Source organism: Dermacentor albipictus, chromosome 10 (assembly GCF_038994185.2).
Source record: "Dermacentor albipictus isolate Rhodes 1998 colony chromosome 10, USDA_Dalb.pri_finalv2, whole genome shotgun sequence".
NCBI lineage: Eukaryota > Metazoa > Arthropoda > Arachnida > Ixodida > Ixodidae > Dermacentor > Dermacentor albipictus.
Window position 1 is genome coordinate 31,105,305 of NC_091830.1, and position 22,787 is coordinate 31,128,091.

The 22,787-nt window shown below is 47.5% G+C and overlaps 2 protein-coding genes across 2 annotated transcripts; both read left to right on the forward strand.

Moving 5' to 3' along the window:
• The first annotated feature begins 1,362 nt into the window (after positions 1-1,362).
• Positions 1,363-11,168, forward strand: LOC135912213 (17-beta-hydroxysteroid dehydrogenase type 6-like). The gene is made up of 5 exons (XM_065444589.2): positions 1,363-2,028; positions 2,467-2,673; positions 3,392-3,574; positions 9,803-9,935; positions 10,518-11,168. Exons 1-5 carry the CDS (start codon positions 1,824-1,826, stop codon positions 10,852-10,854), a joined length of 1,065 nt encoding a protein of 354 aa, XP_065300661.2. The 5' UTR covers positions 1,363-1,823; the 3' UTR covers positions 10,855-11,168.
• Positions 11,169-16,545: 5,377 nt separating this feature from the next.
• LOC135912212 (short-chain dehydrogenase/reductase family 9C member 7-like) lies at positions 16,546-22,562 on the forward strand. The gene is made up of 4 exons (XM_065444588.2): positions 16,546-16,766; positions 18,737-18,919; positions 19,516-19,648; positions 20,824-22,562. Exons 1-4 carry the CDS (start codon positions 16,583-16,585, stop codon positions 21,158-21,160), a joined length of 837 nt encoding a protein of 278 aa, XP_065300660.2. The 5' UTR covers positions 16,546-16,582; the 3' UTR covers positions 21,161-22,562.
• Positions 22,563-22,787: the final 225 nt, after the last annotated feature.

Genomic DNA, 22,787 nt, shown 5'->3' on the forward strand with positions numbered 1-22,787 from the left:
TTCCACATTTACCGATACCCGCCGTGGTTGCTCAGTGGCTATGGTGTTGGGCTGCTGAGCACGAGGTCGCGGGATCGAATCCAGGCCGCGGCGGCCGCATTTCGATGGGGTCGAAATGCGAAAACACCCGTGTACATAGATTTAGGTGCACGTTAAAGAACCCCAGGTGGTCGAAATTTCCGGAGTCCCCCAGTACGGCGTGCCTCATAAGCAGGAAGTGGTTTGGACACGTTAAACCCCATAATTTTTTTTTACTTTTTCCGCGTTCTAGTTTTGCACATAAATGGACAAGTTGTAACATGTTGCTGAGCAGCGGAAAGAATCACCCAGGTGGAGCAGTTTCCGGCCTTCACTGCCAAATCTGCACCAGCTGCAGACCCGATACAATATATTATTGATGCTAGCCTAACAACGCTAGTCTCAAGCAGCATTCTCTTAACCAGCTTTCTCTTTCTTTTAACCATCGAACCATGGTCACCCTGCTTTCAATATGAGGCAGCTAAGGTCTCTAGGCCGTTCTTTCACACAAAAGTTCGCAAATGTTCTTTGTATATGCCCGAGTGTCACTCATTATACACTCAGAGTGTTCATAAAGGAATTATTGCCGCGAATCACTGGTCTTTGTAAAACCCTCCTTCGCGATTCTCTAAGGAAGTGATTACCACCTGTACTCAGCACACGTAATGCCATGCGGTCGCTTTCTCATGGTTTCCTCAATGGCGTTTCCAGCGTGTCTTTTCTCGTCTACGTGTACCTTTTATTGTCAGGTTCACAAGTCACCATTTCATGCGCCTCTGGCCACGAAGTTGTTTGTTTGTTTGTTTTTAATGAAGAAACTGCAAAAAGTTTCAGATGCTTTGGCGGCGCAGCGTGCTGATTGAAAAGTACTGCATGGCGTGGATACGGCACCGAAGTAAAATATGCGCCAATAACTTGCGAGTTGTACGCTTCAGCAACGAAGTATTCGAGGTTACTGCCAATTACGACCTTTTAGAAAACTTCTGCAAGAAGCCGTGTGCGTGTGCGCCCGCGCGTACATACCACGTGTGTGCGTAAATATAAATGTGGGCGCCTGTGCTCGCGCTTTCGTGTACGTCTGTTTGCGTGGGTACTCTTAATGAAACATTGTGGTTCGATTCCGATCGCTAAAAACGCTTGCGGACGTCTCCAGCACCTACCTTCGCGGTTGCTTTCGTTGAGCAAAACGGGACGGCGATATCGCAGCGATGGGTTCTGCTACATTCTATACCGCTCTTATCGCCCAATGTTCAAGGCCATTGAGAACGCTGGCGGAGCGTCGCTCTGACAACTGACGAAGTGCAAGAAAGGAATAGCATGGAAAAAGGCATCGCTTCGAAATAGCGGCCCATGACGCGCCTCGCCCAGCGTTTGCTTCCTCGTCGCAACGCCGAGCCACGCAGGTGCCTGCTGTCCCTCATTTTCTCTATGTTAGACAGAAAGGGTGGACGGTGAGGTGACTCTGTGTTTTAGACTACATGGCAAATGCCTTCGCTCGTTCTTTTCTCCACAACAGCCCTATTCTTTTACCTTAATGGGCATGACTCTCTCTTGCGATCCCGTGCAAAGGCGCTGTCCAGCGCGCGAGACCGGAGGATACGATGGCAGGTGCTTTAAAAGTCGAGCTCGGTTCCGCCTACTTGCATTATCCTTGGCCGCCGGACTCGCGTAGCTTTCTCGTCTCGAGGTCACTTTGCGACGGGACAAAGAATGCGCGCGGGTTGTAGCACGCGCGCGTCCAGCGCGAGTTGTCACTTGGGTCTGTGGGGGGCACACCGTTGGCACCGCGCTCCTGGGAAAAAAACATGCCCACGGTGGCTCAGCTAACCATCCCCGCGGCCGCCTTGGTGTGGCTGGCCGCTCAGCGACTGCCTTCGCTCCTGTCCGCCGCCACGAACCTCAGCCTGGCGGTGCTGGCGCTGCACTCTGGATACTGGTTGCTGTGGCACGCCCGCCGAGCACTTTTCAATGGGCTGGTCGATCCGAAAGGGAAGTGCGTTCTCATCACCGGTAAGAAGGCTTCGTTGACAAAGGCGACGCCATTGTATAGGTTTGGCGATGCCAGTCTCGGTGCTTACGGTGACGTAAAACCTTCGTCATTGTAAACGTTTGGTGCCGCGAGTAAACGGCTCTTGAAAGATTCGTCATAGTGCTGCAGTAGAAAGACATTAACAATCATTCTGACCGGCACGTTAGCACCCTACGTCGGCATTATCAGCCCATCGAATGTAGGACGAAGGATTTCCCCAATGATATCTAGATATGTCTAGCGTCAAAATCCCTGAACATTGAGACCTGGCCTCAAATTTTCGGATCCGTTCACTTCGAGTCGAGTGAACGTGTTTCATAATAGAGTACAACAACTATCTTAATTGCTCTGATCAAGACACTTACTCCCACGAGAAGAAATACCGCAGAACTATTTCTTTGGTTCAATAATTATTTCAGGTTGTGACAGCGGCTTCGGTCACATGCTGGCGATGCAGCTGGCCAGGGAAGGATTTTTCGTTTTCGCGGGGTGCTTGGACGAAAAAGGTGATGGTGCCAAGGTTATAAAGAACACGGAGAACACTTTAGTGCTGCAAATGGACGTCACCAAGAAAGACGAAATAAGTGAAGCACTACGAGTCGTGAAAAACAACTTGGACGGAAGAGGTGAGCCTTCCAATCAACTCATCGATAGGCTTTTATTTAATCTCAATAGGTGAAAAACTGGCGCAGCCATCCCTAAACTGCTTCGCGAATGTCAGGTTTAAAAGCTCCGGACTTGCATTTGTTCACTCGTGTGATGTACTATGAACTCTTTATTCTGAAAGAAATGGTACAAAAGAAGACTCCTCAGACTAGACGACAGGAGGGATGCCTCCTGCTGGTCTAGCCTTATGTGCCAGCTTCTTTTGAGCCATTTCTCCCTTGAACCTACATCAATTGAGCCAAAAACGAGTCCTACTCAAGCATACTACGGAGTTAGTTTTCTGGCTCTCCAAGTTCTTTCTTTCTTAACTTCAGTTCACCTACATTGTTCCGTAGCTTGATAGAGCTGCTCTGTTACAAAGTAGGTGTGCAGCCTTTCGTACGCGTTCTTTTTATGCACCTTTTAAGATTGAGGCTTCATGGTGTCGTGACCATCGGTAGTGATCCCTAATGAGTGAGGAAATGACCAGAAATCACGAGGAAAAATAAGCATCATCGCAACGTCCCTACAGTTCAGCAATTAGCATGTTGGTAGTAGGCCTGTATTTGGCAAAACACTCCTAGGAACGTTGTAATTGGGTGCTGTTGTTTTGAAGAGACCTCTCGGCACACCCGTTGTCGCATTATCGATTCGCACGAATGCAAGACAGTTCGGAACTTTTGTTCTTCTTGCCCGCAGAGCTGTGGGCGGTTGTGGCCAACGCTGGAGTCGCCTGCTTGGGCTACATTGAGTGGCAGCCCATAAGCAGGGTGCGGTCAGTTTTCGACGTCAACATGTTTGGAGCCCTGTCGGTTTCAACAGCCTTCTTGCCCCTGCTAAAGAAATCTCGGGGCCGGCTGGTCATCGTGACAAGTTTATTGGGTTTGTGTTTCATGTCTTTTTTCTCTCTCTTGTTCCATGTCCAATGAATATCACAAATAACAGAAACTGCGGATAGAGGTTTGAAGATTTGCTTTGCTCATGCTCAGTAAATTCAGTTGCTTTGCATCATATTCAAATAATATGATGCATCTGGGTACCGTTTCCGGTAAGTGGGAGTCCATGAATCCAAACCAGGCCGAGGTTCCCCAAAAGATAAAGCCATGAAATAGTCAACAGTGGTCAAACGAGAGATGTCTATGGAGCTAAAGTTTCGACAAAGTCACTTGTCTTTATCTCTGTGTCTGACAAATACGGGAATCCTTGGCGAGACATCGATACCGGAGACACATATCGTTCGACCACCATTGATCACTAGAAGTTCCCAATGATTTACAAACTTCATCGATTTAGGACGGCAACTCTACCAGCGCTTGAGGATCAATGACGAGGTTGCGGGTGAGAGCCCCGTCACTGTTTCCGAATTTCGACGGGAGCAGAAGGCAAGACCTCTCATGTACCGGTTCAGATGTGCGCTGACAAACGACAAGATTACCCACCCCAGTAAACCAGTCGCTATGGCGTTGCGCTTCCAAGCCCGATGTCGCGGTTTCGATCCCGTTCACGGCAGCCGCATTTCACTGGGGGCAAAATGCAAAAACCCTCGTCTACTCAAACTTAGGTGCACGTAAGAGAGCCACAAGCGATCAAAATTAATCCAGATTATCTGCGTGGCCACAAGACCATACTTAGCAGCCCATGCTGGTCGAAAACTTGGGTAACTGGGTCGGCGCAAGAGGCTAGATAGGTAGATAGTTAGATAGGTAGATAGAAAATGCGTGAAGTAGGAAAACAATGCTAATCGCAATAAAAAACTGCGCGAAAATCTGGTAGGGGTCACTTAGTCATCGTTTCGCTCAAGTAGCACGCTTTATTGACAAAATAATTCAATGGTATGAAACGATGGAGAAAATGCGGCGAGGCACCCACATATCTGGCCTCATCGCATATGACCACGCATTAGCGTATCTCGAGCGGCTCGTCGCACCAAACATTACGGCAGAGAATCTCTGCGATGGCGGCCCAGTGGTACGTCATGCAACGTCAAATTAACGCTCACTCTCTAGCACGCGGTTTAAAATCATAAAACAGTAATTTTGTTTTCCTCCTGTGAATACTGCAATTTATTGCATATTTCAGTTGGACTCCAGCCATTACTTTTGTCATTTTTCTGATTTCTTGTTTAACTGTACTGTAGAGATTCACTAGTGTCATGTATCTTGTTAAATTCTGCACTAAGTGTCATTTTATAACATATATTGTTGATCTTTTCAAAAGCCACTATGGCCAACTACATCTTGTCTTTAGCAAGTTAACGAGTATCCTTTGTCAAACATTTACATATTTGTGTTTCAAACTTGGTTCCACCTCTCAAACATTGAAATAGAGTCCTACAAAAGTAGATAACTGTGTTTCAACCTTTTAAGGGTGCCGGGCAAAATGTTCGATCAATCAATTAATCGACGACAAACCCCGCATCAAAAGCGATTAAACAATTAAAGCCTAAAGTAACGAATGATTAATCATTAATTCAATAAAAAAACAGTCGAGCATCCCTAGTCAGACATGGGATTCGAGTTGAGTTGAGTTGAGTGGTTGCAGGCTACTGGTGGGATTAGCCTCTCAGTTGCTGCCGGCAATTACTGCAAGTCTAATCCCACCAGTAGCCTACAACCACTCAACTCGAGTATTATTTGGCACCATCTGTTACGGCGGTGGCTGTGTATGTTCATGAGAACGATTCCTAATAGGCTTTATGGCAACATTACTTTATTTAATAGTGGAACTATATGCAGCGATGATTTTAAAAGAGAATCAGTGCATTTCTAACTTTGCTATCACCGCAGACAACGGGGTCTTTTCGTCCTATTCTCAAAGGTACGTGCTAAGCTAACCAACTCATAAGACTGCCGTGCTGATAATGCGCGAGCAAACATGCTCCAAATTAAGATTATTATTAGGGTACTTTGTTACGCGCAGCGCACTGACACAAACTTCATTATTAAGCGAATGCTGGGATTTTAAGATTGTATTATATTAATGTTGATAAAAGCTGTTCATACTCGAAGACTATTCGAAAACTATTCGATACTCAACTAGATTTGATTCGCGTTTTGCACTGTTCGATTCGTATTAGATTCGCTCACAAAAATTACTGTTCGCGCACCTCCACCTTGTGTAAACACGTCCCACTGCACAAAAAAAAACACTGACGTTTCTGCGACATCGCGGCGTCACCAATGACGTCGCGATGTCGAAAGTTTCTGTTAAATTTTAGCAAGACCTTATTCCCTAGGTGGAAATCAGCGCGAAGCCCTCCCTTAATATGACGACGCAAAACAGTGGTGAGAGAAAAATACAGGACTAACGTAATAGATCGTTGTTCATTATCTCCAAATCACCGGCACGTATAACTTCGGTCCACAGAATCGGGAGACAAGTAAGTGAAGTTCAACTAGATAGAGCATCACTATACCCCTGTCTCCCACACAAGCCAAGTAGAATCCTTGCGCTGCAATCATAACCATTGCGCAGTATTGCACGATGAACAGACACTGTGTTCTAATACCACGGCCGCTCGATCAAAACTCGTTTTTATCTAGCGGACATGCTATACTCGCGGACAACTTTCATGGCTATGAAGGGAAACCAATGGGAGAGTGGCTGCTGCGCATGTGCTACTGCGCGCAGTATTCCGGCAGCGTTTGACATTCCTTTGGTTGGGTGGAACACACACTGAAACGACGCAGGTTCCACGCGCGACGGTTTCGCGCTTGCCCAGACGCGAAAGGGAAAAGCCGCAAAATAAGTAAACATTCAGTGGTGTGTTTTGTCTTACTTAACTATTGGTAATAAGGAGTTCATTTTTTCTATTCCCCAACCTAAACTAACCTGGTCTTAAACACGGGACTCTTTTCAGAATCCCTCTCACTTTTGCGCGCTTTGCCTGCGTAGCTTTCCCTTCATAGTCACAGAAAGTTGTCCGCGAGTGTAGTACGCTGTGCATACGCGGTTCAAGCCGGCGATGGTGGCGATTGTTGCGAGAGTGCTGGTCGGTGAATGTGTTTTGGAAGGCACAGTAAGTCTTGCCTTAACAGACTACGACGGCATTGTGTGCGACAATAAAAATTCTACTTGAAAGACAAACTCACATAAAAGTAGTACCTGTGAATGGATCAAACTGAATGGGTTTCTCGCGCGCCCTGCAGAATTATTTTAACAAAACCTTAATTGTCACTTCGAGCAACCACGGAGGTTCTCAAAGATGTTTCAATCACAAAACGCGTACTGATACGGCTCTGCAACCGTCTCCGCTCCAAAGGCGTTCACATCCGCACATGGGCTGCGATCTCAATGGTCGCTACAAATTTCGGTCTGATAGCAAGGCGAGTGTGCGTGTGCAGTGCTAGAAGACCTCCAGTGACAGGCAGTGCGCGTCAACAAAGTCATACCACTGTCACGCTTTGTTCAATCATCCCTAAAGCTATCATTCCCTCTTCCGCTGCTGGCCCGCAAGTCATGCGCCCATACATTGCCATTCCGACTGAGGAACTCTGTGCGTATAATATAGCGGTGCATACATTGGTCTGATCGGGAGGGATAGTAGAAGTCTGAGACCACCACTCCTCTCAGCGTTTTTCAGTGGTGATGTGTTATGGCTAGATTATATAAATGGGTGCCAGTGCAGCGTCTTGGGTCTGGGGAAGGGTGGTTCATCTGCTAATATTTCTGTGGGGAGACGTGCACGCAACTCCTGGTCATCTTCATGCCGATGGAAGCAACAAAAGCAGGAGTATTGATGGCCTTCGCTGTTTGTCGGTCACGATTCCCATACGACAGCAGTTAAGGGCTCGAAACTTTGTTTGCCTTGTCTGTCCGTCCGTCCGTCCGTCCGTCCACCCGTTCATTTTGTTGCGCTCACGACGGCTTTTATCATCATCGGCGTGCTTTTGTCGTCATTGAACGACCTCGTCATCGCCAGTTCCACAAAGACCATACGCCGAAAAAAATTACAACCTATGTCCACAACCGCCACCACTAGAATTCTAACCCATGTCGGAGCAGCAATCTGAATTTGAGAGTCTGTATTTGACACCGCTGTGCATTTGCGAATCGGCATTTGCTACTATTGTGCCATCGCGCAACAACAGTCTCGAGTAGTTACTGCAAGATTTTGCGCTCCACGCAGACTCTGAGAGCGGTGCCGTTTGAGTGCGTATTTCGGAGGCCAGAATAGTACTGTAATGGACGAGGGTGGCATTATGCGCTTCTCGTATGTAAATTGTTCTTCACAAGATGGCAATAGGTTGGTGCGAAGTTCTTCGCTGTCCTACTCCTTGAAACAGCGTCGGTGGCCCTGACAAGGCGTAGATGACCATGTTAATGATCAGGCTCAAACAAAGCACTTACACAAAATAGAGGATGCACCTAGAGTCAGCTGGTCGGTATAAAACGTTGAAACCATCGATGGCATCAAAGCCAACAACACTGTCGCAACGATAATGTTGCATTGTTTGTTACATATATAGTAGTTCACAGGATGCAAAGCCACCAAGCGTTCAATAAAGCAGCATTGTAAATTTAAAAGCAAATAAAAATTCTTTTTTTTCGCTGAAAAGTCGTAGGGGGCCGTGGGTCGTTTCGTTCGTAACATAAGGTAGAAGTTTCGGTAGAAGTTTTGGCGTCGGAGTTGGTATTTCCACAGGTGGATCCTTCAGACTGATTCATGGAAACTGAAAAGCAAGAAACGTTTGTGACAGCTGCTACCTCGTCACCGGTGGCTTAAGCATCGCTTTACACAAACACCTAATTTCTAAAACTTCTAAGGCTGCTTTGTATTTAAAAAGTATCTCAAATGCCGCGTCACCAGAACTTCGGCTGGGTTGGTACTTGGACAATGTCCTACTGAAAGATGGAAACCGAAATTATGACTGTTTTGCGTATGTGCTCGAAACATATACACTGACCGCAGGGAAACCTCCCCGTGATAATGCACAAAATAAGCAAAAATTCAATGAAAAAGAATCAAATGTACTCGGATAGTAAAATGCGAAACCACCTTGAAATAGTTACAAATATAAGCTTGATTAAAGCTATACATTCCAGCTAAATATATTCAGCCTACCAAGACATGCAGAGCCTGAGGGCATTAAAGTCGCTATGTAGATGTATCGATTTCCACGATGAGTATTGCCTTCTATGTAAAAAGAACGTAATTCATTTCACAGAGAAGATAAACGCCCAACTCAGGCGCGAATTATAATGGCTATCTATAAAATGGATCAAGTTACATAACTTCCATTCCAAGGCACTCGACCTTGCACTGCAAGAAATACATGGCAGTATTATATTGCTTTGCGCATTTTCTGGGGAGTCGTCATGATTAGAGAGCAAGTAGCAAGTCAGTATCTATCTGGGGGGGGGGGGGAGGGGGGCTCAGTCAGTAAGCCTCTGCTTTTGAATAATAACTTCGACCACAGGCATGAAGCATATGCTCAGTTTTATTATTGATTGCTTATATAACACCAGAAGAAAAAAGTAATTTTTTCTACGTTGCTGCCGGAACGCACCACGTCGCAGGTGTCGCCATACATAGTAGTGCATTTAGCAAATTGGTCGTCTGTAGCATTACGAAGCATGTTGTAAGTGAAATCAAGGCGTGTTGAGCATTCACGGGTTTTAATTCAACTGGAGCTCAATGTGTGCTGCTTTTTCTTGGACACCACTCGACAAAACCGGCAAAAACAAGTTGCGTTCACAAATTTAGACACGGCGCCTGAAGGGGTAATCTAGGGGAAGCTTTTATTTCCCTAATATCCCCGAATTTATCACAGACACCTAAATATTACAGTAAACTCTCGTTTAATTTTTCGTTTAAGTTACTACATTACCGTGCGGCCGAACCTCAACCCCCTCCCCCCCGCCCTCTTCCCAAAGCGACAACCACATAAGCATTGGCTTCTAGCCCATGCTATCGTACTTGGCACGCAAACAACAAGCAGTCAAAAATAGAATGGCGGTCTTCACCGTGGAAGAATGTGACTAACCGAATACAGAGCACAAGAAGCCATTGAAAATCTGCTGTCTTTTTTATTCTCACACTTCACTCTGTCAAAGCTCCACTTACACCGCTAAATTTCCCCCTAATTTTTTTCCTGCGGTTTTCCCCAGGTCGTATGACCATGCCTGAGTACCTGGCCTACTGCATGTCCAAGTGTGCCTGCACTTCTCTGGCTGACGGCCTTCGTCGACAGTATTTCAACACGGGCCTCCGGGTGTGCATGGTCGAACCAGGAGCATACAGGTTTGTGCTCAATGGCTCGATTTGGGACATGATAACTTCGCAATGTTCTAGTCCCATGTTACACAACTGCATTCTAATCACATATCCTCTGTCGTGAAAGGCACTGCACGTTAATAAACCCATTCAGTTTCTGGCGGCGGAGTGCTCTGGCAAGAGCTTCGCGCAGAAAAAGGAAAGAAAGGTGTTCACGTTCGTGGCTCAAAGTTGTGAACTCAGACATTATCTGTAAACGTGAATGACTAACTCACATGCTCAGCTTTCGAAATATTAGTATCGGCTTGTGGCGCTGGATGTATGTTAGTAGCGCAACGGAAATATGGAAGGACTGTGCTTCTCCTTATCTTAAGGTGACTGTCATTGGTCATACTAGGCCAGTAATCACAGTCGCAGACAAGCAGCGGCTACCTGCTTATTCACTCCCTCAACAGCCCAGCAATTTCGACGTCCTGGTTCAGAGGCCCCTTGCGACGTCCATTTTGCATTTTTGCAATGTTCGAAACTTGAAATATGCTCATCTGCTTTATTAAAATTGTACTTATAGTGGCCGTGTCAACTGCATTCACAGGCTGCTTTCATTTGCAGAACAGCGCTGGTGAACCACTCTCGGATGGAAGAAGCGTTCGACCGGGACTTGGAGCTGCTTCCCGACAGAGTACGCGAGAGAATCAACCAAAAAGTCGTCGCTTACTTCAAGCACACTGCCGACGTTCTTCATTCGTCCTTCATGAGAGACGAGCTTCAGGAAGTGGTCGACGCGATGAGGATGGCCGTTCAAGAGAAGCTGCCTCGAGCGTCCTACAAGCCGGGAGCCACCATGCTGGGTCTGGTTCGATGGTTGCACAGCGTCGCGCCAGCCGAGCTGGCTGACGAAGTCATGGACGCGGCCCGCAGGATATCGACGCTCGTAAAGAGAAAGTAGCAAGCGTTTCTGGCGTCAGCGTGGCTTTATGTTGGCTTGAGGAGTTGAACATGGCTTGAACGCAACCCGAATCCTACGCGCCAAAGCTTTAGAGAGTGCCATCGATAAGAACTTTATGCAAACCTCTTAAGCATCTTCATATAAACATCTGTTAACCTGTAAGATCTATGTTATGTATTAAACCGAAGCATTGCTTTCCCAGGTTTGGCGTGGCTGTTGGCCGTCGGATCGGTCGCTAACACGGCGGGTATACTTGTGGATACATGTAAAAAGGTTAACTTACTTATATAACCCGTGTCCGCTGACCGAGTATGCGCGCCTCTATATTGGTTAACAAAACATTAGGCAGAACCCATCTCACGATGACTGTTGAGGGTAATGCGTTTAACATTGAATCAGTATAACGGCACTACGTGCTGTCACCGCCGAAACAAGTTACGGATGAGGCACGTACTGCCACGGGACTCCTCTTTCACGCTTCCCCAAGAACACTCGGCGCCAAACCACCGTGGGGCCTCCGAATGCATGGCGCTCGGGCACGTGAGAACGCTTGGAAACACGTCATGCCACGACCGATCTCCTCGCTCGCCCTTCAAGGGTTTCAATGGCCCCGAGAAACGAGAAGCGTGCCGGTGCCTGCGGATTGTTCCCCCGCTTGCCGCCCACCCAGTGGCCCGTACTCAGGGATCCAATTTGGCGAGGAGCTCATTGAAGAGAGGCACGTACCCAGAGCATTCACGGCGCAGCTCGCTAAAGCGTTGGCGTGAAAGACGATCCTAAAGACAGCGGCACATAGCCAGTGCATTCGTGACACTCGGCGTGTGTCCAGTGACCCAGGTAGGCGGTAGAAGGGTTAGATACAAACATACATCAATGTGAACATGCATAGGTACTTGGCTCCTGGAAAGTGCGGGAAGTACCTTAAGCATCCTAATGGCATCAAAGATACCTTCAAACACTGAACCATAACATGTAATGTTGGCTCACAGACACTTCTGAAAAACACAGATCCATTATTAGTATGGTGAATTATATTTAATGCATTCTTTGATTTCCTTTATTTGCTTTCATGTAGCCACTCAGTATGCGGCGCCGGTTGTGGATCCGTTCTTGGCAAATCCTACACAATGGGCACGTTTCAGTGCGATTCCGACATAAAGCCTGGGCATAATAATGGTGGTTCGCATATATCTCTAAAGCGCGGCGATATGTTAATAAAAGGGTGAATTACACTTCACAGATTTCTTGATTTACTGTGCTCTCTTTGAACTGCCGCTAAACATAATTGTAATGTTGAGGAAGAACGTTGGTTGGACGTCCCCAAACGTTGAAATCAACCAAACCAGTCTTTATATAGCACAAAATGTGCATCACCAGCAAAGAAAACTTCGCTCCACATGGATTCCAACACGTGCATTGAATCTGCACATCTTATATAAACGCATTGACGTCTGTTCTGCTACTGCACTATATTTCATTACTGCAGTCTTTATTAGATTCAAGATTCATTTATTTCTCCAAGAGAAAAAGGCCCGGGACAAGAAGCTGCGTTGGAACAGCTTGACGGGGTCCGGGGCCCATTTACAAAATGGCAGCAGTGAACGGAAAAAAAATACAATTTCACATGCATCATGAATCAAGGAACCATACGCAACGCAGAATTACAATTAAACTTAATGTAAGACGAAAGTAAAATTCAAATATACAAGGCATTCAGAAGCAAAAACGAAAGCATAAAACAACGGTACAGCAGAAACAGAAGGTTTAAAACATAATTGCAATTCAGCATTACGATACAGTAAATTGAGGTCAAAAACAATACGTAGCAGTATTTTACTTTTTATACCATGGCAAAAAATATAAAGAGAATACACTAATTTGGGTGTGAGCCCACCACATGCTCAAAACATTCCTGAACAATTGTTTTTTATGCGAAGCATATTACGAGAGCTCAACCCAGCTCCTCAGGCGCGGCGGTGTCGCCTTGAAACCACGTGACACCGTGACGTCACGACAGAGGAGAAGTGGCTTTGGCTCAACTCTTGCAAGATGGGCTGGGTGGGAATCGGACCAGGGTCTCCGGAGTGTGAGACGGAGACGCTACCACTGAGCCACGAGTACGATGCTTCAAAGCGGTACAAAAGCGCCTCTAGTGAATGCGGTGTTGCCTTAGAAACGAGCTGTTTCTAAGGCTCAGGCGTGCGTCGCTTGCTCAGGCACACATTTCGTTGCCGCGCCGAACGCTGCGTTGCTCGACGCTCACCGCGTCCAATGCGGGGCGTCCAAGGCGAAGCAGAGTAACGCATGAGTTGTTTCTTCGTCTAGCCGAACCAAATATAGCCAAGCAACAGCAGTTCACCAAGCTAAACAGTGGTTCAACAACTAAAATAAAGGCTAGTATGCTTCGCATGCTGGGCTTAACCTTACCTAAGCCACAGCCATTTTTTTTTATTTAGGTTCATATTTTCTTTGTATCATTTCTTTCTGTTAAGAGTGTTCGGAACCAGGAAATGCAGCATCTGAGTGCCATACGTTGTGCGAAGTCGGGGTAGATGCCATTTCTCTTTGCGTCTGGTGCTTGTATGAGTGTGCTTTTGTGTCACCGATGAGAGTTGGATTATGAACTTAGCCCGAGGTAAGCTCAAGTTATTCAATGCGCGAAGTATGGTAAATGGCACTAGATGATGGATGGGAGATATTCTATGTTTAATAAACAATGGTCTGGTATGAGCTAGATAATCTGAGCCAGAAACTACGCGGATAGCTTTTTTTTTTTGCAGAAGTAGTAGTTGGTTTAGATGCACGCGGTTAGTTTACTGTCTGTGTATTTATGCATGTGTTACTGTTATGTTTGTATTACATTACTAATTGTGCTTTCCGCAGGTTCGGTTCTTCAGCATGAGCCGAAGCCCATAATCAGTACCCAGGCGCCAATTACAGAAGTGTGACCTCAGACACCAACCGCTAACACGTTTAAGCAGCTCACTAGACGAAAGAACCTCCGACTTCGGTTTATTTTTAATCGGAATGAACAAAGAAAAAATTTAGGATGTTGAATAGAAATCGGATATTGCCTTTTATTTACTGCCCACGGTACACAAATCATTCAGAGTTTTGGGTCCTCGCTTCTACCACGAAGGAAATTCTTTCAACTATAGAAAGATATAGCGTGAAATTTGTTTATTGCCCTAGAGAGGCTTACTTAGTAAGGTTATGAATAGAGATAAATTACCGATACATTAGGCTGAGAATACACGTAATATGTGCGAACTTCAAATATCGAATCGCGCCACAAGTGTAGCAGTTTGTTCAAAAAACAAAAATGCGGTTATTGCAGGAGGGTAAAATAAGCTAATTAATTTACTTCATCAGACGTAAGTCAGGCTGTGGTGATTTTGATTAACAGTTTTGCGCCTCACCCGCCGTGGTTGCTCAGTGGCTATGGTGTCGCGCTGCTCAGCATGAGGTCGCGGGATCGAATCCCGGCCACGGCGGCTGCATTTCGATGGGGGCGAAATGCGAAAACACTCGTGTACTAAGCTTTAGGTGCACGTTAAAGAACTCCACATGGTCGAAATTTCCGGAGCCCGCCACTACGGCGTGCCTCATAATCAGAAAGTGGTTTTGGCGCGTAAAACCCCATAATTTTTTTTTTAGTTTCGCGCGTCATCTACTCGCAAGCTGCGGTAGACGTCGTGGTGAAGAACATGGACCTATATTTACTTGCTGTGTTTTTTAGGTAAACACAAGTTCATGTACACGGCCGGGTTTGTATTTCGCTTCCGGCGCCATGAAAATATCCCGACTTGGAATGTCGCAAAAATGTGGTTGTGCATCTGCTCATGCCTGTTAGCGGCTCTTTTATACGGCCTATCCTTACACAACTATGCACAGTCCGAAGACAACCGCTATTTCGTTACTGCACGGCAAAGGAATGTTACGCTAAAAACCGCTCACGATGTGACATGCATATTTTGACTGCAAGGCATTGTTATGTTCAGTGAAATCCCAAAACACGTATTTTAAGCGTCGCTGTGTTGTATATGACTTTGTCTGCTCGGCTTCTTTAACAAAAAAAACGAAATTCTCCGAGCTCGCGTAAGGAAAAGCATTTCTAACTATACGTGATAAAATTCAGTTTCGCAGTGCTTTCTTTCTCTTTCTTTTGCTTGATACTGAGCGCCCACTTAGCAACCGACCCTTGTCGTGTCAAGGCGCCTGTTGGGCTCAACTTTACATTGTATTCAATTTCATTCTTTTTCCATGCTGCCTGTTCATCTTCATTGTGTTGAGTCTTTTTGTCTTTAAAGACGAAACACCTCTGTGCCTCAATATTATTTTCCTTGAACCCAGTTTTCCTTCCTTGAGGGTGTTTCGTAATGCACTCGTAACCACGCGCCCCGCATGCTCGCGATTATCACTTCGCCGAGCATCATTGCAAAGCAGTGGTGTCGAAAGAGGAAAAAAAACAATCCTCTGCCATACGCCCAACCCCTTACATATCTTTTTCTTAGTCTACTTCTTGACTCACCCACTACTCTTGGTCACACTTTTTCATAGGACACAAAGGTATCTGCCTCGTCCCAAACTAGAGTGTCTTCTAGTCTCATAACTTGTCCGCACTGTGCCAACAATCGCGCAGCACTAGGAATGCACAAACTGACCCCAACCCGTCTGACTTGGTTGGCTGCAATATTGGTGTGGCTGGTGTGTTCGCGAGTGCCATGGCTCCTAGGTCTGGCGACCAACGTGGGGTTACTGTTGATGACGCTGTTCTCCGGCTACTGGTTGCTCTGGTACGGACACCGCGCTTTGTTCAACGGATTCGTCGATCCCGAAGGAAAGTGCGTGCTTATAACAGGTAAGACTGATTACTTGCTTTCAACTCGCGTAAAGTGTTCCGCGCACTGTATGGGACGCCATGGTTGAGCATTAGCTCCGGATTCATCTTCATTGACTCAGGTGTTCTCAGCCGACACCAAAGTCACGGGTCATTGTCTACTTATTGCATTATGCACCTGTAGGAATGTAGTCAACGACAACCGAGAGTCCAACCCGAAGTTTGTGTTCAGTTTTTAACGTCGCAGACACTCGGCTGTTGATTCGTCACGTGGCTGAGAAACAATATTGAACTTGCACAAGTGCACTGCAAACGACCTCCAATAATTTTTTTTTTGCTTGCAGAGTTGTCAAAACTTTCGATGTTACCATATAGAGTAGGTGGTTTCTCCGCTGATTTTAATGAGGGCTTCCTCAATCTAGGTGTGCGGGTTTGCGTGCAATTACACATCAGTGGCTGCACACACCATGATAAATTACTAGGCAATCCGTATCAACAAATTGTAGCGCAGAAAAGCATGGTAAGAAGAAGCGAGACAAGAAACGAGTGATCGACTTTCTGACTGCTCTGGCTTTGAAGCTGACTGCCCATCTTAGATAGACGCCTGTAGTTGCAGGAAAGTCAAGTTGCAAGCGCGAGCCCGCATGATACTTTGAAAAAAACATGGGAACGAGTACTCAGTTCACTAGGTCATGCCTTTGGTTCGCTTCATAAAATACCAGAATGTGGCTTAGAAGGTAGACACGGGTGGCGCTTTTTTTCGTGTTTGCAGTCAGTTGGTCGCTAGAGTTCCACATAGGCGTTAATATATTGACTGGCGGAATTGTACGGTGCCCTTGAATAACTGCGGGAGCACTCATCGCAGGATGCGACACCGGCTTTGGGTACATGCTTGCCACGCAGCTAGCTGATGAGGGATTCTTCGTGTACGCCGGATGCTTGGACGAAGATGGTGACGGCTCGAAGTTACTGAAGAGGACGACGAACATCCGGGTTTTACAAATGGACGTCACGAAGGATGAAGAAGTCGCTCGAGCTTTCCAGATTGTACAGGAGACTCTCGGTGGGAAGCGTAAGCAAATCTTATTGACACTCGCACATGCGTCGTCTGCAATTATTGGCTTAGCATGAAATTCGACGCTAGCCTTTGTTCTGTTCTTTTCATTTTGCTTTTGTCTTTGACCGTCCCCTTAAAAGACTGCATTTTATCCATCGAATTTTTTTTAGTGTACCAAAGTACGGAAGGGAGGAACAGTAGCCAAACAAGGAATGCGACTGCCGCCGTCGCTTCGACAAGGGAAATTAAAATAAATTATGGGGCTTTACGGGCCAAAACCACTTTATGATTATGAAGTACGCCATAGTGGAGTACTCCGGAAATTTAGACCACCAGGGGTTCTTTAACGTGCACCTAAATCTAAGTACACGGGTGTTTATAAGCACATCGAAATGCGGCCGCTGTGGCCGGGATTCGATCCCGCGACCTCGTGCTCAACAGCCCAACACCATAGCCACTGAACAACCCCGGCGGATTGTCATGGGAACTTGTCGGCTTCAGGGCAGCAACTGGTTTCCCTAGTAACAATATTTTTACGCATAGCCTACGTTCTCCCACCTTCAATTGAGGAGGGGGAGTAGAATAGGCTGGTGCCCAAAGCAGTGTTCAAGAAGCATAACACAGGGGGTGGGGGGAGTTACATATGATGATAACAAGCGATTAGGTATACGGTACTGCTGCAGCTTCTTCCAAGAAGTAGGGGTGACAAAAAATTAACCCACGATTACGACACTACCTAATGCGAAATTTTAGCGCAGCTGTATACGTATTTTCATTTCGAGGTGTATTGTCTGGCGTGGACAATTTTTATTGTGCGGCACTTTGCAAATGGAGCGAAGTGTGGCGCGACTGCCTCGCTAATCCGGAGATGGCGAGAGCCAGCACGTGGGTCGCGCGTGGGCGAGATTCACCGCCACCGCCACCGGAAAATCTGCCAGACCACGCGCGCTACCCTGGCGCCATCTCGTAGCGATCGTCGCCGCACTTTCTTCTCACGCTTTCACAATACCCTCCTCCGCTTTTTGCCTCGGGGTTCCGCTGCCCCCTCTTCGCCGCTTTCCTCCTCGCCTCTTTCATCCCCCGCTGCGATCCGCGTTCGCTTTCGATCTTTCACTGCGCTCGTTCGCTCGGTTACGCCGCCGACGCCGACGTTCGCCGAAGGAACGGGCGCCTAAGAGCTGCGCGTTTAAATGGCTTACTTGCGCCAGCTTATTCTCCTCTTCTTCCCCACTGAGTGTGGAGGCCAGTGAGCTACGCGCATGCAAGCGCTGCTAGAGAAAGCACTTGATGCCCTGACGAAGACGAGTTTCGTTGTCGAAACATTGCCTTCAGCGGCATTGCCTGTTTGGCCACTGCTTATCGCTTCAGACCTCTATCTACCAGTTTGTGTGCGCCTGCGCGTGTGCGTGAGAGAGAGGGTAGGGGAAGATGCTATGAAGAGGTAGTCGAAAACTCGCAGGGACGCGATTAGGAATGCAACACAAACATGCCACGAAAGCGACTAATTGCATTACCCACAGTAATATCAATAATATCGATAGTCGGCACGCTTAACGGAACAGATTACTGCACAGAAGACAGCATTCAGCGTAAATGAGTTTGTGCTCAGTGTTCCTGAGACTGTTTTCTATGGCGTACTCTGAGTAAGACTGAAATGTTCGAACCTGTAGGAGCAAGCAATTCTCTCTATTTTTTTTTCTTCACTCCCAAAACGTATTCCCCCCTCCCCTTCCCAGGTACACTCCTTTCGGGAAGTATGATAACTCTGAAAAACAGTGTTGAACGTAGGTCAAGCAAGCAGTTTCCGGAACCGCATTGCTCTAGCGGTGTCTTTCTAAAGACTAAACTTCCATTATTGTTTTTTGATCCTGTCTGTCTATTTCCATGTACTACGTGCCGCTCTTGCCTTTCACGGATTCGGTGACTGACCCAACCACGAGCGATTGTGATCCTGTCGTTGCGCTATATTCCCTGCGAAAATGCAGATCTGTGGGCAGTGGTCGCCAACGCCGGGGTCGGCAGCATTGGCTACATCGAGTATCAGCCCTTGAGACGCATTCGCTCCGTGTTCGATGTCAACACGTTCGGCGCCCTCTCCGTGTCTGCCACCTTCCTGCCGCTGCTCAAGAAGGCTCGCGGAAGGCTCGTCCTGGTCACCAGCATTTTGGGTCTGTAGTGCCCGTTTCGTTCTAGCAAGCATGCTTCCAATTCTTTGGCTGTATCGAATGCACTGCGTGAATCTTGGCCACCAGTATCTGAGCGCCTTACAACAGCGTGGAGAGAAGAAATCAGTGAGCTTGGGCGCATGCGCACAAAGTTTATCACGGAGCGCAAGTGTTGTCTGCAAGGCCCTTTCTACGAGCAGGACGCGGTCGTTGCTGTTGGTAATTTGGTGGTCGGCATTTTTGCCGATCGGAAATAGCAAAAGATCATACGCAGTGCGAGTTGTTTTATCTTTTTTTTTCCTTGGTAATATGTTGCTACAATGCGCGTGCACAGAGGATAAATGAATGAAACTGGCAAAGCTGTGATGCAGACGAACGCGGCCATACTGCACACACCCTGGCTATCTCCAATCCATCCCTAAGCTGGCCATCGAGTTGACCGTGGCAAGGCCTGTGGCTTCATTGTGGTAAGAACCTAAATGACGATGCCTGCAGTTGGGGTAAACTAAGTCGTGGCCGTAAAATTAGTTTTGCTCTTTTTATCCACGTGCGTTCGGCCTACGGCGGCTTCTGGCAAAGTTGTCGTCTGTTTTGCGCAGGTCGAATGACTCTTCCCGAGTGCCTCACCTACTGCATGTCCAAGAGTGCCTGCACCTCGCTCGCCGACGGCCTCCGACGTCAGTATCTCAACAGGGGCGTTCACGTGTGCACTGTAGAGCCCGCTGCCTACAGGTTTGTTCGTGGATTGCCGAGTTTTCGATCAGCCTAGTAGCCTTACCAGTTGGGTAAACTGAGCGAGTTGGTACGTGTTCATGTTTAACTTTTCAATGCCAAAGTTACACAGGAACGGAAGAAGCATCATAAGACACGAGCACTGACTATCAACTGAACGTTTATATTGAAGGAAGGGTTGAAGAAAACAACTATAACACTGAATTCGCATGTGTATGAGCTAAGGTTTTCGTGGATGGAGGGCGTAACTTGCGTTACAATGTCGTAGAAACATAATAAACACTACTCGTGGCCAAAAAAATAGACACGGACACATCACTAGCCCTTGTCATCTAGGAAGCGTACCTCTCTGTCATGCAATAATACTTAGGGCTGGCTCACATGCGTCGTCCCGTTCTTCTTCACATGCCACTGCTAATGGAATCTTCTGCTCACTTAGGCGTCGTGAGTGAACACAATAGGTACAAGATTTAAATCCAGCGCATAGCCGCAGTCGCGGCAGCGCATAGCGAAGTGGGACCTCCATACTGTTCCCTCGAATGATTGTTGCTGCTCTTATAGGCGCTTTCTATTCTAGTATTTTATAGTAATCTTACCTTGGCTAGAAGTGGACTTATCAAGCCAAGGACAGTGCTGCGCATTAACCCTTAAGTGACGGCGCATAATAATACCTGATCGAAATGTTTATTTTCCATCTAAATGTGCACAACGCGTCAAGCACAAGCATAATCAATGAAAGAAAGAAATATTTTGCGCAAACATTGAAAGTGGAGAACGCCAGGCAGGAAATTGCAAGTGGGTTTCACTCCAATCCACCTTGTACAGACAGCTCTTGTCATGTGTGAACCACAGGCGTACATTTCTATTGCTTTACATCACCTTTGTGACACCACTGCCTCAGCATATCTTGCATCAGGCTGTCTCCTTCGGCCGTGCTTTCAAAGGAAAGGTAGTCTTGTACAAAACTCCGTTCCCATTTGGTGTTCCTGCTCTAAATCAACAAAATTACACCTGCTGCCTGTCATTCGGTGTTGGCTGATGGCGTTTAACGAGAAACTTCGCATTTAATTCCGAAACCGAGCTAGAAATAAGCGCGTGCTAACATGTCGCATGTAGGCAAGACTCCTCAGTAAAGGGTTAGGCTATGGACAAACGCTGCGTGTTCTTGTTTACAGAACGGCGATGATGGACCATGCGAAGATGGAAGAGACTTACGACCGCGACATGGCGCTGCTCCCGGAAAGCGTTCGCAGCGCCATCAACGAGCTGTCCGTCGCGCGCTCTAAGCACAGGGCGGATGTTCTCCACTCCTTCATCATGAGAGACAGCGCGCAGGAGGCAGTGGACGCCATGAAGCGGGCCGTGCGGGAGCGACTTCCTCGCACGGCTTACAAACCCGGCGGACTCTCGGACGCCGTCATACGGTGGTTCTGCGACATGGCGCCGACAGACATGGTCGACGAAGCCATCGACGCGGCGCGCAGTATAGCGATGCTCATAAAGAGGAAGTAGGAGCACGCGCCTTCCATCCGGTTCCCGACTAGAGGGAAACGGGCCCTCTCTTCCAAAAACAATAATGTCGGTGAAACCATCGACGAAGGTGGTCGATGCAAATGAATAGCTGAACGTTTCTACAAAGCTATTTGCTTTAGTGAAGGAATGATCAGTTTGGAAGGGGCGTAGTTGTTGCCGCGAGGATATTGAGGTAGCGTTTATCGTTTCGTTCCGTAATTTTGCGAGGAAGAGACCCGCTAACCGTTTATTCTGCAGAAGTAGTCCAGGTATAGCCACTTATACTTCGGCTGAGTAATATACGTGGTTCTACGAATAGGCTTATTTGTCATATTGGTGTCGTCTCCGGCGGTACCTAAGGCCACTGCCATTCTCCTCTCCCGGCGCTGGAACCCTTTCCCGCAACCGTCGATGAAGGAGAGCGTGGTGGGGAAAGAAGAGGGCTTTCCTTACCGAGTGCTCCACCGCAGCATCTAAACCTTCAGACGCCAAAAGCTACCGCACGACAACACGTTCCTCTCAAAGATCGATACAGTGGGTTTTGGGCAACGAACGCGCTGTGCCATTCGGTTGCGCGACATCACGCGCCTATTGTATGGGCGGCTTAAGGGCGACCAGTGCCGAGCCCCACAAGAACGAACGAAACAGCCAAATAAGCCTACTCACTAAAATATCTTCCTTTCATCGAATGCAACAGGGACCACTGCGCAAATACAACACAGAGAAATATGAACGGTTTACACGCTTCTTCACGTCGGTATATCAAGATTCACTTCCCAGCCACTTGAGGACTTCACTTGAGGCGCGTAACCTGACTAGGACGGTCTTGCAGTAATCAAGTGGCATCTCCTTCCACAACGCCAGAAACAAAGTAGATGACGATTCACGATGACCGGGTTTGCATATTCATAGACATTGAGCAGTCCATCAACGGTTATGAAATGAATGGGACGGGGAAGGGGTCTTGACATCTACTTCAGGGATGCCAAAGAAGCAACTCTAGGAATACAGGGGAGGCATACTGTAAAACTCCACCAAGTAGACATGTCCATTTCGTCTACTGTAGAAGTTGTGTTTGGCTGGGCTGCTCTGCGCGTCTGAAGCATAAGCCGCCATAGCCAATGAGCACTTGAGCAACAGGCTAAATTGACATGCAGACCCTTACAATATAGCTCCCCTGGTCTCCTAGACTGCGTCGTCTCGTTCACGCTGGCCTCCTGGCACGAGAGGTCATGCCTGATCAACGTAGTGGAGCCGTCTGATCAGGTGAGCGCATCTTGAGAGCGGCCAGTGCCATTGGGCTCGTCCGTTATGTTGCGATAGCACTTTGTACACTCCAGGCACACTTTTGTCGTCGTCGTCGCCGTGATGTTCTGCATAAAGTACAAGGGCGATAACACCGTCCCCGAGCGCCGTATGCACTATGTGCGAGTGACAGCGTGCGCGAGTGAGCCGATGATAGCGACTCAATCTGAAGTCGCGCTAAAAGCTCCAGAGGGAGGGGAAGGTAGGGGGGGGAGGGGTGTTCGTACTCCTGGCGGCCCGGGCGGCCACGCGCAACCGCACCGGCCGCTGTATCTTCAAAGTAATCTGGGACGGGGAGAGAGTCCGCCGTGCGCTGTTTTCG